The sequence below is a fragment of the Tinamus guttatus genome, unplaced genomic scaffold (assembly GCF_059628265.1).
Source record: "Tinamus guttatus ecotype Peru unplaced genomic scaffold, ASM5962826v1 Tinamus_guttatus_pri_ptg000803l, whole genome shotgun sequence".
Classification (NCBI taxonomy): Eukaryota; Metazoa; Chordata; class Aves; order Tinamiformes; family Tinamidae; genus Tinamus; species Tinamus guttatus.
The window spans coordinates 130,557-143,671 of NW_028289337.1; the positions used below are offsets into that span (position 1 = coordinate 130,557).

Genomic DNA, 13,115 nt, shown 5'->3' on the forward strand with positions numbered 1-13,115 from the left:
AAGCTGCAAACAATGGTAAGCATTTGAAGTAATCAGAAGAAAGGGAATTTTCAGGCCGTCTAGCACAGGAGTGACACAAATAATAATTCCTACAGAGCATGTAGGAAGAAAAATCAAGCATGCACAATAAAAAGCAAATGCACTATGTAAAATTGTGAGAGAAAACCCACATTCTTTAACCTGAATGTTTAAAAATATTAGAAGGGATAATAAACTAAACAAAGAAAACACTGTACTACATATATGCAAACAGATATCCTTAATGTGGGTGTAGGGCTGTCACAGCAACCATTCAGTGGCACTGAGGTGGTCCGCGGTGACATTCTGCCCTTGCAGCAGCAATTTTTGGTCCTATACCTCAATCAGGAAAAAGGCAGAGGGACACAAATGAGAGTGGACTGGATTCTACCCACAGATCCCTACTCAGAAAACACTGTTGTCAACTTCTCAGTATATATTATATGCTATGTGTTATATGTTGATTATATAAATCTAGCATTCAGAAGCACGCTTTTTATTCCAATGCTAGATTGCTTCTGAATAAGCAATTACACTGACTCCCTCCTACAGCATGATTCATAGGTAAGTCAAGGTATTAGGGAGCAGGGCACAAGACTACAAGCCTTCAAAGGCATACACTGTGCACGTGTTGTAACACTATATGCAGACTTGCACCATATGCTTATTTATGTCCGGTATGGTTATTTATAAAACAGTTACTTGAAATGAAGCTTTACTGGTGCAAGAAATAAACAGAAACATTGGTTCTACCAGAAACCAATGGTGTGCAGTGACATGCTACAAGTAAGCACGTTACTTACTAGTAAGTCACTAGTAAGCAGGCAACTCCACAACTTTTATTACGTGCCCCAGGAGCAAGGTGTGAATGACTGAAACAAAATTACATTTTAAACAGCTCAAGAATGCACCTAAAGCCTCCTGTGTCCTCGTTTCACAAGCAACTCCCACCTCCAGGGCACATTTACCAGATCAAGAGATCATTCCATAAGCAAATTCTAACCCAAGAGCCTGTTGTTGTAACCAGGGCCAAATCTTCTGTACTGTCACTCCATCTTTCTCTGAGTATTTCCAGAAATCTCCACAGCGCAGCCCACCTAGTATCCCCTGCAGTTTTAGTGCTCCCCAGTCTAAAAACAAACTGCCCTTCGGCAGCTTCCGCTGGGAAGCTTCCAGATTTGCCTCCTTTCAGCGATCTGCCCCAAACGATGTCAGGACGTTACGCTCCGAACCACACAACCCTCCTTCCTTACCGCTTTTTCTTGGCATCTTAAGCCATCCCGCCCCAAATTTCATAGTTTTAGACACAGTCGCAGGCTGCTCGTAAGCAGGTGACACGAAAACGGGCGTTTTACACCCAAAACTGCTGTTGCGCCATCCAACAATACTCCCCGACCGCGAGCGGGCGGCGCCGGTTGCCGTGGAGACGCGCGTGGGGGCGTGGCCCGCGGCGCCGGTTGCCGCGGTGACGGGGGCGTGGACAAACCTGCCGGGCGGGGCCGGTTGCCGTGGAGAAGGGGTAAGGGGGCGGGGCCCGCGGGGCCGGTTGCCGTGGTGACGGGGGGGCGGGTTGCTGTGGTTACCTGAGCCGGGCGGCGCCGGTTCGGCGGGAGGCTCCCGGCGGGCCTCGCTGCGGGGCAGGGACCTGACGGGCAGCGGGAAGAAGCCCCGTAGGAACAAGGCCACCCCCAGGGCCTCCACGAGGAGGCACGAGGAGGCGAAGACCCCCGAGCGCAGCCGCATCCCGCCCCCTCCCCCGCCCCGCCGCGCCCCGGCGGCGGCGGCCGCTCCGCCAGGCCCCGCACCAACAGCTCTCCGGGGCGGAGTGCGGCGACGCCCCGCCCCTCCCCCGCCCCCGGCCAATCAGCGAGCGGCGTGCCGCTCAACAGGGCCCTGCTATTGGCTATCGGGCCAACCAACCCTCGGCGGCGTGCCCAACCGGAAGGAAAGTGCCGCGCTCGAGCCAATAGCAAGTCAGCAAGGGAGGGGACTACGGCTCCCGGCAGGCCTCGCCGCTCGCTACGGGGCGGCGCAGCGGACATTCCGCGCCTGCGCGCGGCCTTCGCGGGAGCGCACGGCCTGACAGGCGCTTGGAGCGACACATAAATATATAAATAAAATTATATGTATATATTTAATATTCTATATATAATATATATACCAACTTATTTATATATATTATATTTATTTATATAATATAATTATAGATATATGATATATATAGAAAAATATTTTTTCCCAGACCTAGTTGCCATGAAAACACTAAGTGAACGTTGGTTCCATCACCAGCATCACCTTTTCCCCCTCAGTGCCCGCTTTGTGCTGTACAGCTCATGCCGCTCTAAACGCCCGAGGTTTTTTTTCTTCTGCTGCAGCAACTAAATAACAGCAGCAAAAGTGAAATAAAATAAAAGATGCCCAAACCTCTGGTTTCAAACCCTCATCGGTTCCATGTTCTTCTTTTCCCTGGTCCAAGTTAAGGTTTTTTTGAATGATTCCTGCGTAGTTAATTTTGCTCTCTGGTCTCTATATCCGCTCTTGAGTTAGTAACTTGCAGGGATCTGCTCTTCACTGTCTTGCTTTTTGCAATCCCTCTGAAGCCTGGTCCTAATTTAACAGGATTAGGTGTAGGGAGTGTGAAACCTGCCGATTCCTTCCGAAATTGACAAGGGCAGAAATGTTACTTTCTCATGAAGGTGATTTCTGTAAATAGAATGATTCTTGTTAAACTTACTACTAGCACACTGAATATGGCACTTGGCAATACATAAGAGGAGTAGGAAGGTGGATAGCCACAAAAACAATGGCTGGCATAAGCAAGAGCTGTTTTTTTATATATATATACGGGGTGTATTTGGCATAAATTCTAAGGTAAACAATTAAAAAAATATACTCTTCAATGTGATCTGTGACTCTGAAAGCATTACTCTGTAACTAGATATCCAGAAGGACACTTGGTAATTTTTTTTTCTCCTATCAGCTCTCCATCCCTCAGCGCCTTGCAGTTTCAATGTATTTTGGGTCTCTGCTGGTTTAACCCGTGGCAAAACATCAGATAAAAAGTCAGCTAGGACTGTTCCCTGAAGTGTGAATCTCTATCCTCATGCTGGCGCATGGCAAAATCTCCAGAGGTGGATGAGGCAGGAGGCTGTATGGAAGAACCGTTATTGTAAACTCTGTTACCCAAGTCGCAGTAGCCGTCAAGCTTGAGACGAAATGGAGATTTCTGCATGTACAAGACAAGAGAGTTAAATAGCAAAGGAATATATATATATATGTATATATACACAGTAGTGTTATTGACGTCTAATAAAAGATGGTATGTCTTTCTACAGGTGCACACACTTCTGGGTACTTTGGAGCCCACCCTGGCAGAGCTCAAGGGATTCAGAATTGAGGGACCCAGAGGGTCACAGGTGAAAATAGAGCAGATTTCCAAGGAAAAATTCTAAAGCCGCTTCAGCAAATGGACTGATTTGGCATGTCTGAGTGCCCGAAATGCCATATACTGAAACATCAGGTCCACTGACTACTAGGTAATGTAGGAGGAATATATTGTATATAAGGGTAGTATTACCCCAAGAGGAGGGGTAATACCAGGCACTTTAGGGCAGGCAGTGAGAGAAGGAGCCAGCTGCATCACACAGCTGCCAAGTCTTCATTTTACGCAACAAAATTGACCGAAATCTCTCCTCCATCTAATTTTACCTTCATATCTTGCATCCTTCGATCCCACAGTCTCCCCTGTTCTCCTCTGCTCCCTAATAAAAAATAAAATCTCTCCCTCTCTCCCCTGCTCCTCCTGATAACTTCATCCATCTCTAGGTAGGCAGAGGAGTAGGTGTCCCAGCAGCTGCTTAGTGTGGGGGAGCTTTTCTCAGTCACACAGTCCTTGTCCCCCTGAGCTGGGTTATTGCAGCGCAGGGATCCTCTGTGCCTCGGTCCCTGTGAAAAAAAAAAATGGTGATAAAGATAATTGCTCAAGTTGTTAGAAATAAAATTGCGTTCATCCATGAAGCATGAATTAACCAAAATAACACTCCCAAACAAGGAATCCTAGCCAAGCCTTTTTCTGTTTCCTCTAATGTTCTCCTCTTGTTAGGGCACAGCTTGTCACTTAGGAATGAATTAGCTCTGAAATTCACCTGCAGGCACCAGATGTGCAGTAACTGCCTTTGATTTACTCTCTAAGCCCAGATATTTCTTAGCTGCTAAACACCACAATGTTCTTTACATTAAACCCACAAATCTGTAATGTTTCCTGCTTCAGAAGCCAGCTTCTCTCCTGTGACACCGCTTACCGGGAGCGCTTGTTTGCAGGAGGGAGATCTGCTCTCCGCTGCTTTGCGCTGCGAATGAACGCGGTGCCTCGCGCCAGCATTCACATCCCTGCTCATTGAAACACTCAAATGCTATTCAACTCTTTATATTGAAGCAGGAAGGAAAAAAAAAAGGCTATCAGACATTTAGAGCGCATTTTCTAACCAAAGTATGTGCTCTGTTAATTAAATTGTTGTAAATCAGGCAGGTCAGTACCAAGGGGGAAGATGAGGCTACACTAGGGCTCTTACAGACCCATGTCCATGGTTGCAGGGAGGTCAAGAAAAGAGTTTGTGAACTGGAAAAAACAGTAACTTACCTGTGCTCTGGCTCCCAAAGGTAATCAATGAGGCAGAGCCTTGTCGAAGGCATCCGTAAATGCTCAGAGGAAATATTGAGCTCTTTTACGCTTTCAGATCAGATCTCTTCCAGCAATATCTAGAATGTCTTGCCTCAGTTGCAAGCACCACTGATCAGCATCGTGGGCACACTGGTGATTGTAGAGAGGCTACATATTTACAGGATGGGGCTAGGGGCTAGAAATCACATGTCTAGAGAAAGCAGACCCAGTATCCAGTGCAAGATGCTAAGCTATGCTGCTTTAGTAAGCACTCTGAGTTTTCTAGTCTAAGTTTTCTTTCATTTCCAGAACAGCTTCTGGCACATCCATCAAGTGAAATAAAACTTAAGCAAGATCTCCAGCTGATTTTAGCATACTCATGGTGCATATTTTCTCAAAGTGCAGGTAGGGAATTGGACCTGGACAACGGCTGCGCTGAAATTGGCTGAGCTTCTGTAAGATTTTCAAAGGTCACAATTATCCTTAAGTGTCAGAAACGAAACAAGGGCTATTTTATGTCCTTTCCTTAATGAGCTTTTTGAAAGCTTTCAGTGAGCATAAGAATTACTCTAACAATCAAGAACTGTCACAGAAGATGAGATTTCTATAAAGTCCTTAATCAAATTGATATTCCATCCTTTGGATACCTCTACTAATAGAAGGGGCATGTGAGTATTCTCATTCGGTGAAACAGAACTCTCCCAATTACCAGCTGCTGTTTAAACAGCTACAGACTGGGCTGTGAGATTAATTACCGGCATATCTAGGACATTAAAACCGCACAGTGTTACAGCTACACCTGGGGGTTGCAGAATAAAGACTTTTTTTTTCCCCTATTTTATTCTTTTTTTTTCACTAGCAACACTGATATAACTCAGACCCTCAGAGGTGTCAGATTCACGCTCAGTACAGCTACTGTAAGGCTCATCTCAACCAAGAACTGGCTATCACAAGTTACATGTCTTTTTTTTAGCAAATTGCACAGCAAAGGGGGTAAGGAGGAGCCATTGAGTAACAGGAACTGTCCTCAACGATTGTGTTGTGTCTTCCATAGAACCGCCATACTCCATCTTGTTGCTATTTGGGCTTCGTAGGCTCTCCCAAAAGGATAATCTGCAATTGCCTGAAAGCTGCTAATTCCCACCCTCAGTGTGTTGGTGCTCCCTTGTTCCCGCACCAGCTCTGAGCCTCATCCAGCTCAGCTCTGCTCTGTCCTGGCTGCTCCTCGGCCCCTCTGCGCCTTCCTAGAGGACACAAACACCCCCCTGGGCCCCATCTTGCTGGGCAGCACCCACCAGGGCCAGGATTCCTCACACGAGCCCTCCTTTTGGCAGCACGAGTGACCAGCACGCAGGATTTGGGGCGTCACTAGGGTATTTATGCCCCAGAGAGCCTCCTTGTTCTCTGCTTGAAACAGGTCTGTCGGCCTTCTTCACAACCGCACCCCACCAAAGGCCTGAGCCTGCCCTCACACATCCTGCATTGGCTCTGCTGTGATTCCAAGTGATGAGATACAGCAAATTCCAACTCCATGTGAGGAAGAGCTTGTTCCCTGTGAGGGTGACAGAGCTCTGGAACAGGCTGCCCAGAGAGGCTGTGGAGTCTCCTTCTCTGGAGATCTTCCAAACCTGCCTGGATGCCACCCTGTGCCACGTGCTCTGGGTGTCCCTGCTGGAGCAGGGGGTTGGACTAGATGATCTCTAGAGGTCCCTGCCAACCTCAACCACTCTGTGATTCTGAGATACACCAAGATTTCCTGCTGCTAGAGCTTATTCTTGCAGCTCCCAGTTACTAAATCTCAGGCAAAACCTTTGTTGCCTTCATCTCCTGAAATAATCCAGCATGACTTCTTGTGCCAGGATCACTAGGGAATATATAAACGAGTGAGGTACCAAAGGACACCACGATCAGTCCTGAACCTGCTCCCCTGAGGACTGGACCGCTCTGCTTCTCTCCCCAGACATTTCCGTCCATCCTGTTACCCTACATCTATCTATTCCCTTATCCTCTTCCTGGATACAAAATGCAGCAATGAAAATGCTGTTGGCTTTTTGTCAAATCCTAGTGCTAGCAACTTTGCAGAGCAGTTAGTTACAATTAACGGGTTAGAGCTCTCTCATTAGCTTTTGCAAGTCTACTTGGAGAAAAAGCTAGTGAAGTACTCTATTATTATTAATTAATTAATTAATTTTGAATAGTTGGACTATGAACTAACAATGGGAATAGTAGAAAATAAGTAGGGAAAGGTGAAGAAATACAAATACCCTTCATAGGAGAAGTGTGGAAATTTAGAGACTCAGAGATCTGAACAACTTTTTAGGATATGCCAGCTATCCAGGTAGAGCAGGCTCCTGCTTTCAGCGTCTTGCTGCTGGCAATGCTTGTAGGATACTCAAGGTGAGGGAGAAAAAACTATGTCATGGGATAGTTTGAGGAGTGTGGAGCATTCTGAAATACAGACATTCAAAAGAAAAAAAAAAAGAAAAAAAAAAGAAAAGAAAAGAAACCATTTGTGTGGGTGAGACTCAATTAAAAAAAAAACCCATTGAGAGATAATTAAACCCAGTCACCAAGCCTGGTCCTAGGAAGCAGCCCTTCTCTCTATATGGAAGAATACATAGCACTTCTTCAAAAACTGTACGCTGCTAATAGACTTAAAAGGACAGAAGCAAATAAAAAAATCCCACGTAAAACCACGTGATTGTGCCATCTGGGGATGTAAGAACAGGACGAGGAAAAGGCAGGGCACTTAATGGACTGAACTCTGTCCTTTGGGAGGTTTCCCTAGATTTGCTGATTCACAGAGAAAAGGTGTCCCCGAGAGGAGCACCAGCAGGTCGGTAAATGCTGGAGCTCAACATCAGCAGCAGCTCCGTGGCGGTATTTCAGTGCAAGGGATTTCTCATTGGGAACTGGGAGGGAGCAGGAGACAACATGGAGCAGGAGTGAGGGCCGGGAGCAAAGCACCGAGGCAGAGACCCTTCCAAAGCTTCGTGTTTATGTAATGCTGCTGAGCGCTGTTTTAGTGCTACCTAGTTTATTTTGCAAAGCCTCTAGAGCACAGTGTTCCTGCCTTTATCCCAAGTATTTTAAAATTCATCCCAGTGCTTTCACTTAAGGACTGCAGTGAAATGGCCACAGCGGGCAGGAATTTGGACTTGCTGGGAAAAACAAACAAACAAACAAAAAGAGTGTGCGTTGGGAGCTGGATCATGCTGGAAGTCCTGCACTGATCCTAGATCTGCAGGTTCCAGCTCTGCAGTGCAGTGTGCTGTAAAACACACCTCAGAGAGGCTGCTCCTACCCCAATGGGGCATATCCGTATCCAAAAAGTGACAATTTTTCTGCATCTCTTCTAGAGGACCTATGTTTGAAACATAATGAGCTTTATATGCAGCTAAGGCTTTCAGCCTAAGCTAGATAAAATAAGAAAAGAGGAATTGGAGGAAGTGGTCTGTGATATAAAGCTGTAGGAATACAGGATTTTTTTTCTTTTTTTTTTTGGCTGGTTTTTATTTTACTCCCTGTTGACTGAAACCGACCTCCAGTTGGAAAGCTGGACTGGTTCACAAAAAAGCAAAATAACAAAAGTAACAAAACTAGACTACCTCTAAAGCTTGCACAATGCCTGGTTACTCATTCACTGTGTTTTAACATCTCCAAGATTGCAAATTTTTCAGTACAAGTATTGCCTTATATTTTATTTATAGATTTTGTATCACATATTCATATCACATATTATTTATTCAGTGTAATATTTACACTGTGCTCAGTTCAATTCACCTGCTGCACTACACAGCGCCTGTTTTCAGTACATTACTGTTAATTTAATTTTCCTTGAAATGCTTGGCTTCTCCAGAGCAAAATCCTGAAGCTCAGTTCTCACCCAGAGATCAGATGCCAAGAAATTGCCTTAAGCAGCAGCACATGCTCTGCGGCCCCATGAACCACCCGGCATTTAAATACGCTGGATGTGGAATGGTAGGTGCAGACACTTCTTGCCTCCCACGCGTGCAAGAGCCCCAAAACGTGTCCGGCCTCAGCCCCAGAGGGACGTTCCTGCTTCCAGAGCACCCCGGGAGGCCGGTTTAGGGAGGGAGATCTCGTGTTTCAGCACGAGTCCCTCTCAGGAGGGTCCCCGCACACCAGCCGGGGAATCAGCGCCGTGTGGAAGCTCGCTCTCAGGCAGATCTCCCTTTATTTCTCTGTTTCAAAGTGGCTTTGATTAGCGTTCAAGGGCTCCCTGCCTTTCAAAGGCAAAAACAAGACCAAAGGGAGCCCCTGGGACCGTCAAGGGGGGAACGACCTTGAGGGCCCGGCACGACACTCGGCGCCACCACACGCGGGTCGTCCCCGCGTCCCGGCCGCGCGCGCCGGGCGCTGCTGCCCATCCGCGGGGCCAGTTTCCAAATGAACCTCTGGGCCGAGGGAGGCAGATTCTGAGGCAGATTCTGAGGCAGATCCGTTGCATTTTTGTGTGGCCCCGCTGGAGCAGGAGAAGTGCCAGGATCGTTTGGCGGGTGCATCGGGGTGGGATCATGCTCCATCCTCCTGCATCAGCATCCCAAATATTGGGGACTACCATGGCTCCTGTTTTTTTTTTCTTTTTTTTCCTGCAACTAACCCCCCCTTAGAAACACACTCAAGAGAGAGGTGGAGACAAAGCGCCTCCCTCCCATCAAGAGGAGAGGGATTTTGGAAGCCAGCAGGTATCAAGCAGAAGAGGAGCAGCTACGACATGCAGGGATGGGCCTAGCTCGCTAGAGCTTCTTGGCATTAATTCACATACCAGGACCCAGGGCAGAGCTAAAATTCCTCATTTCTTCTCCTCCCACCTCAGCTCCGCATCCAGGAGGATGAGGACTACGGGAGCACGTGCTGACTGGCAAGGGAGCACCTGGGATGGATGGATCAGGCATCCCCTTGTCCAGACCTGTGCGGACCCCATGGCCTCAGTGTCTCCCTGTTGTCTAGGCAGAGTGGGAGCGTCATAGTCTTTAATCTCCTTTTTTTTTTTTTTTTTTTTCTGGGAATGCGTCCACAAAAATCCCCTAGTGGCTGCAGCGGAGCGGGGAGCCCTTCACCACTCTTCAAAGACCTGGGTGTAGGTTAAGCCCGTCAAGCGCTGCCGTGATAAAAAGCTCTTCTTCTCAAGTGAAATTTCAAACCCAGGCTCTGAGGAAAGGATTAGGATGAAAAGTATCTGCTATTAAATACCCAGCTTATCAGGAAAGTTGATATGCCAAAAGAAGCAAAAGAGGCATTAGCAAGGAGTGGGGAGAGCGGATGGCCGAGAGCAAACCTGGAGTCAAAGGCAGCTGATGGGAGAGGAGACTGATTACAAAGACTTCCTTAGATCAAAATGCAAAGTGAAGTGTTAGCAGTGTAAGCACCTCTAAGTCAGCCTTCAAATGTTCCTATTTTCATACTCCGTTAGCCTCAAAAGAGCGGTAAGAGCTGCCTGAAGTCCCCTTAATGAAATCATTGCTTGAGGAAAATTTCCTTTTGCATCTTTGTTACAGTCTCTTCCACAACATTTCCCTCTGAATAGGTGATCATTCCACTCAGAGAGTGGGAGGAAACATCTGGGCCCATCTGCCTCAATTAAAGCGCCTTGTTCCACCAGCATAACCCATCATTTTCCGTTCATCTTGTTGTATTTTCGCTTTTGTCTGAAATTAGGACACACTTGGAAACGCTAATTATTTCATGAACAGACTTAACGCATCCCCTTTTCCTTCTGCTTGTTTGTTTGTTATGCAGAACAAGGGAGCCCCTTTCGCTTGCGGTTCTTTTGTCCTCAATGCCAGCCCGGCGCCACCGCTTATCTCCCTCCTGGAGCATCCCCAACGTGCTCCGCGTCTCCCTGCTCTTCGGCCGACCAGCCTCTCCTGGGAAGCAGGTGATGCCAGCCCAGCATCGGGTCCTGCTGTTGGAACGGGTGCGTCACCCCTGGCCGCTATTCCAAAGGATGCACCTGGAGCATCCTGGATGCACCGGGCTTGCGACGGGATGCATCCCCAGGGACCCGTCGGGGTGTTGGAAAGTAAGAAAGGCGCTAAATGTGGTGTTTTGTAGGGTGTTTTGTATCTGCCCGAGCCCAGGGTTTCCACCTGCAGGAAATGCAGGTGCAGCCGCCCGCCAGCCAAAGGCCCCCATGGAGACCAAGGAGAGGATGGAGAGCCCTGCCTGGCATGGAGCTGCATGGAAAACAGCCAGCAAGAGCAGCTGCGGAAGTCTAAGGGAAGAACAACAACAGCAAGAAGCACCAGATTGAGCGAAATCAAGCTGAAGCTTTGTAAAACTACATGCTACTTAAATGGCATTTGTGACTAAAAATCTGAACTCTGCTGTTGTGCTTAGTGCCAGAGGAATCCTCAAATGCTGTACCCTGGAAAAAATGAAAAATCACCGATATTGCAAGCAGCTGCAAATGGCCAGACAGGTGGACAAGCAGGGAATGCCCCCAAAACAGCGTGCCTGAAAGCCAGGCCCTGCCCGCCCGCGTTCCTGCTCGTGCTCATCGGCACCAGACCAACGCGCTCCGGGGTGGCCAGCCAGACCTCTAACACGAGAGCAAAACTGTCCCAAACCAGTGAACATCCCCAAGAGTGGGGAGCACAGCAAAACTCCCCATGCCAAAGATGCCAAATCCGAGGGATTTGGGTTTTTTTTTTTTTTCTTTTTTGAGAAATTGCTTGAGTCATTAGAAGTATTGATCTCCCATTGCGACGTCTAAGGGTTATAGGCTACATGAAGGACTTCAAACATGTCGACTCCTGGATATTCATTACAGGGGAAGATGGGTGCTCACCAGCCACAACATAACCACAAAATACCTGGGGAATTTCTGAAATTTTGGGTGCTAACAGGGTTTGCACTTGCTTTTTGTCACCGAGATACTGTGACCCTGTGGCCCACTTTGGTGCTGCCACGTGCTCGTAACAGCCTCAACGTTTATCACAGGCCCATGGGCTTGTCAGGCCCTTCTGTCCTTGAACCCGTCCTTGTTTGGCTGCGGCTCTATCTGCAGAATTATTCAGGACACGTCAGCTGCACCTGCAACTTAGGGTGTAGCCTAGGATGATCAGGTACCTGTTGTGTAATTTGTCCTCGCTGCAACAGCAAAATTACCTGATGAGCAGATAGCAGCGGCTTGTCCGTGGCCTTGCGCTGCTTTTTTTGTTGCATTATTGCCTAACTTCTGCCAGGTTTTGCTCACCTTGTACAGGTGTGCGTTTCTCCCTTGGATGGCTTATGCCCTGGGCTCGCCCCATTCTTCTTCTTTGCTCCAAGCTCCTGAATGAGCTTCTGCAAAAATTCATCTTGAGCTTAAAGCTGCTTCTGAGAGAAGCCTATGGAAAAAAATACTTGTTCTCACTCGTGTTAAATTTTAGTAACTTCCTTTGACAAGGCATGGTGAGGAGTCCGGGGCCAGGACGTGGTCAAGGGCAGCATGTGGGCATGGCCTTCGGCCACAATCCTCTGGGGATCATTAAAACTGATGCAGGGACAGTTTTCAGCGCACGTGCAGTTCAGCTTCATGTGCCTGGATAAGGTTTGGCTTTGTCTTCTGCTGTTTTGCCACGTCCTTCTCCGCCTGCTCCTGCACAGCTAATAAATACACGTGCTGGAAGAGGGCTTTTGGGGAATAGATTTGCATTTTGGTCTATTTTTGCTGTGTGTAGGAGAGAGTCAGTATTAGGTGCCTGTATGGATCAGAGCAGTGGCCATCAGGAGGAATCTCGTGACGCCGATCGCCTGGCGCCACGATCACAGAACCGCGTCCGCTGCACGGCTACCAAACCCGTAGCTAAAGCTCATCTATCTTATTTACTGTACATAACAACACGCTTGATCTGTCACTTTCCAATGCTCCCAGAGGGCCTGGCTCAAGGCTTTTAAGGCCTATTAGTGGCATCAGTGATTTGGGGGCTGCTGTGACTTTGGCTGAATTCTGCAGAGCTTCTGGAGAGGGTCCAGCGCAGAGCGACCAAGATGGTGAAGGGACTGGAGCATCTACCGTATGAGGAAAGACTAAGTGAGCTGGGCCTGGTTAGCCTGGAGAAGGGAAGATTGATCAATATGCTCAAGTACCTGAGGGGTGATTGTAGCGAGAATGGGGCCAGACTCTTCCCTGTGGTGGCCAGTGACAGGACGAGGGGTAACTGGTACAAGTTGAAACCCAGGCAGTTCCACCTCCATGTGAGGAAGAACTTCTTTCCTGTGAGGGTGACAGAGCCCTGGAACAGGCTGCCCAGAGAGGCTGTGGAGTCTCCTTCTCTGGAGATCTTCAAACCCACCTGGATGCCACCCTGTGCCACGTGCTCTGGGTGTCCCTGCTGGAGCAGGGGGTTGGACTAGATGATCTCCAGAGATCCCTCCAACCTCAGCCCCTCTGTGGTTCTTTCCTGCACAGGGGTGAAACCTCCCGCCA

At 48.0% G+C, this 13,115-nt stretch overlaps 1 protein-coding gene across 1 annotated transcript in view; it reads right to left on the minus strand.

Annotated features, from left to right (window-relative positions):
• Positions 1–1,761, minus strand: part of PIGG (phosphatidylinositol glycan anchor biosynthesis class G (EMM blood group)) — a 75,300-nt gene extending 73,539 nt beyond the window's left edge. Inside the window, exon 1 of the mRNA XM_088537520.1 lies at positions 1,602–1,761. Coding sequence (XP_088393646.1) covers positions 1,602–1,761 — 160 coding nt within the window. The remainder of the gene's footprint in view (positions 1–1,601) is intronic.
• Positions 1,762–13,115: the final 11,354 nt, after the last annotated feature.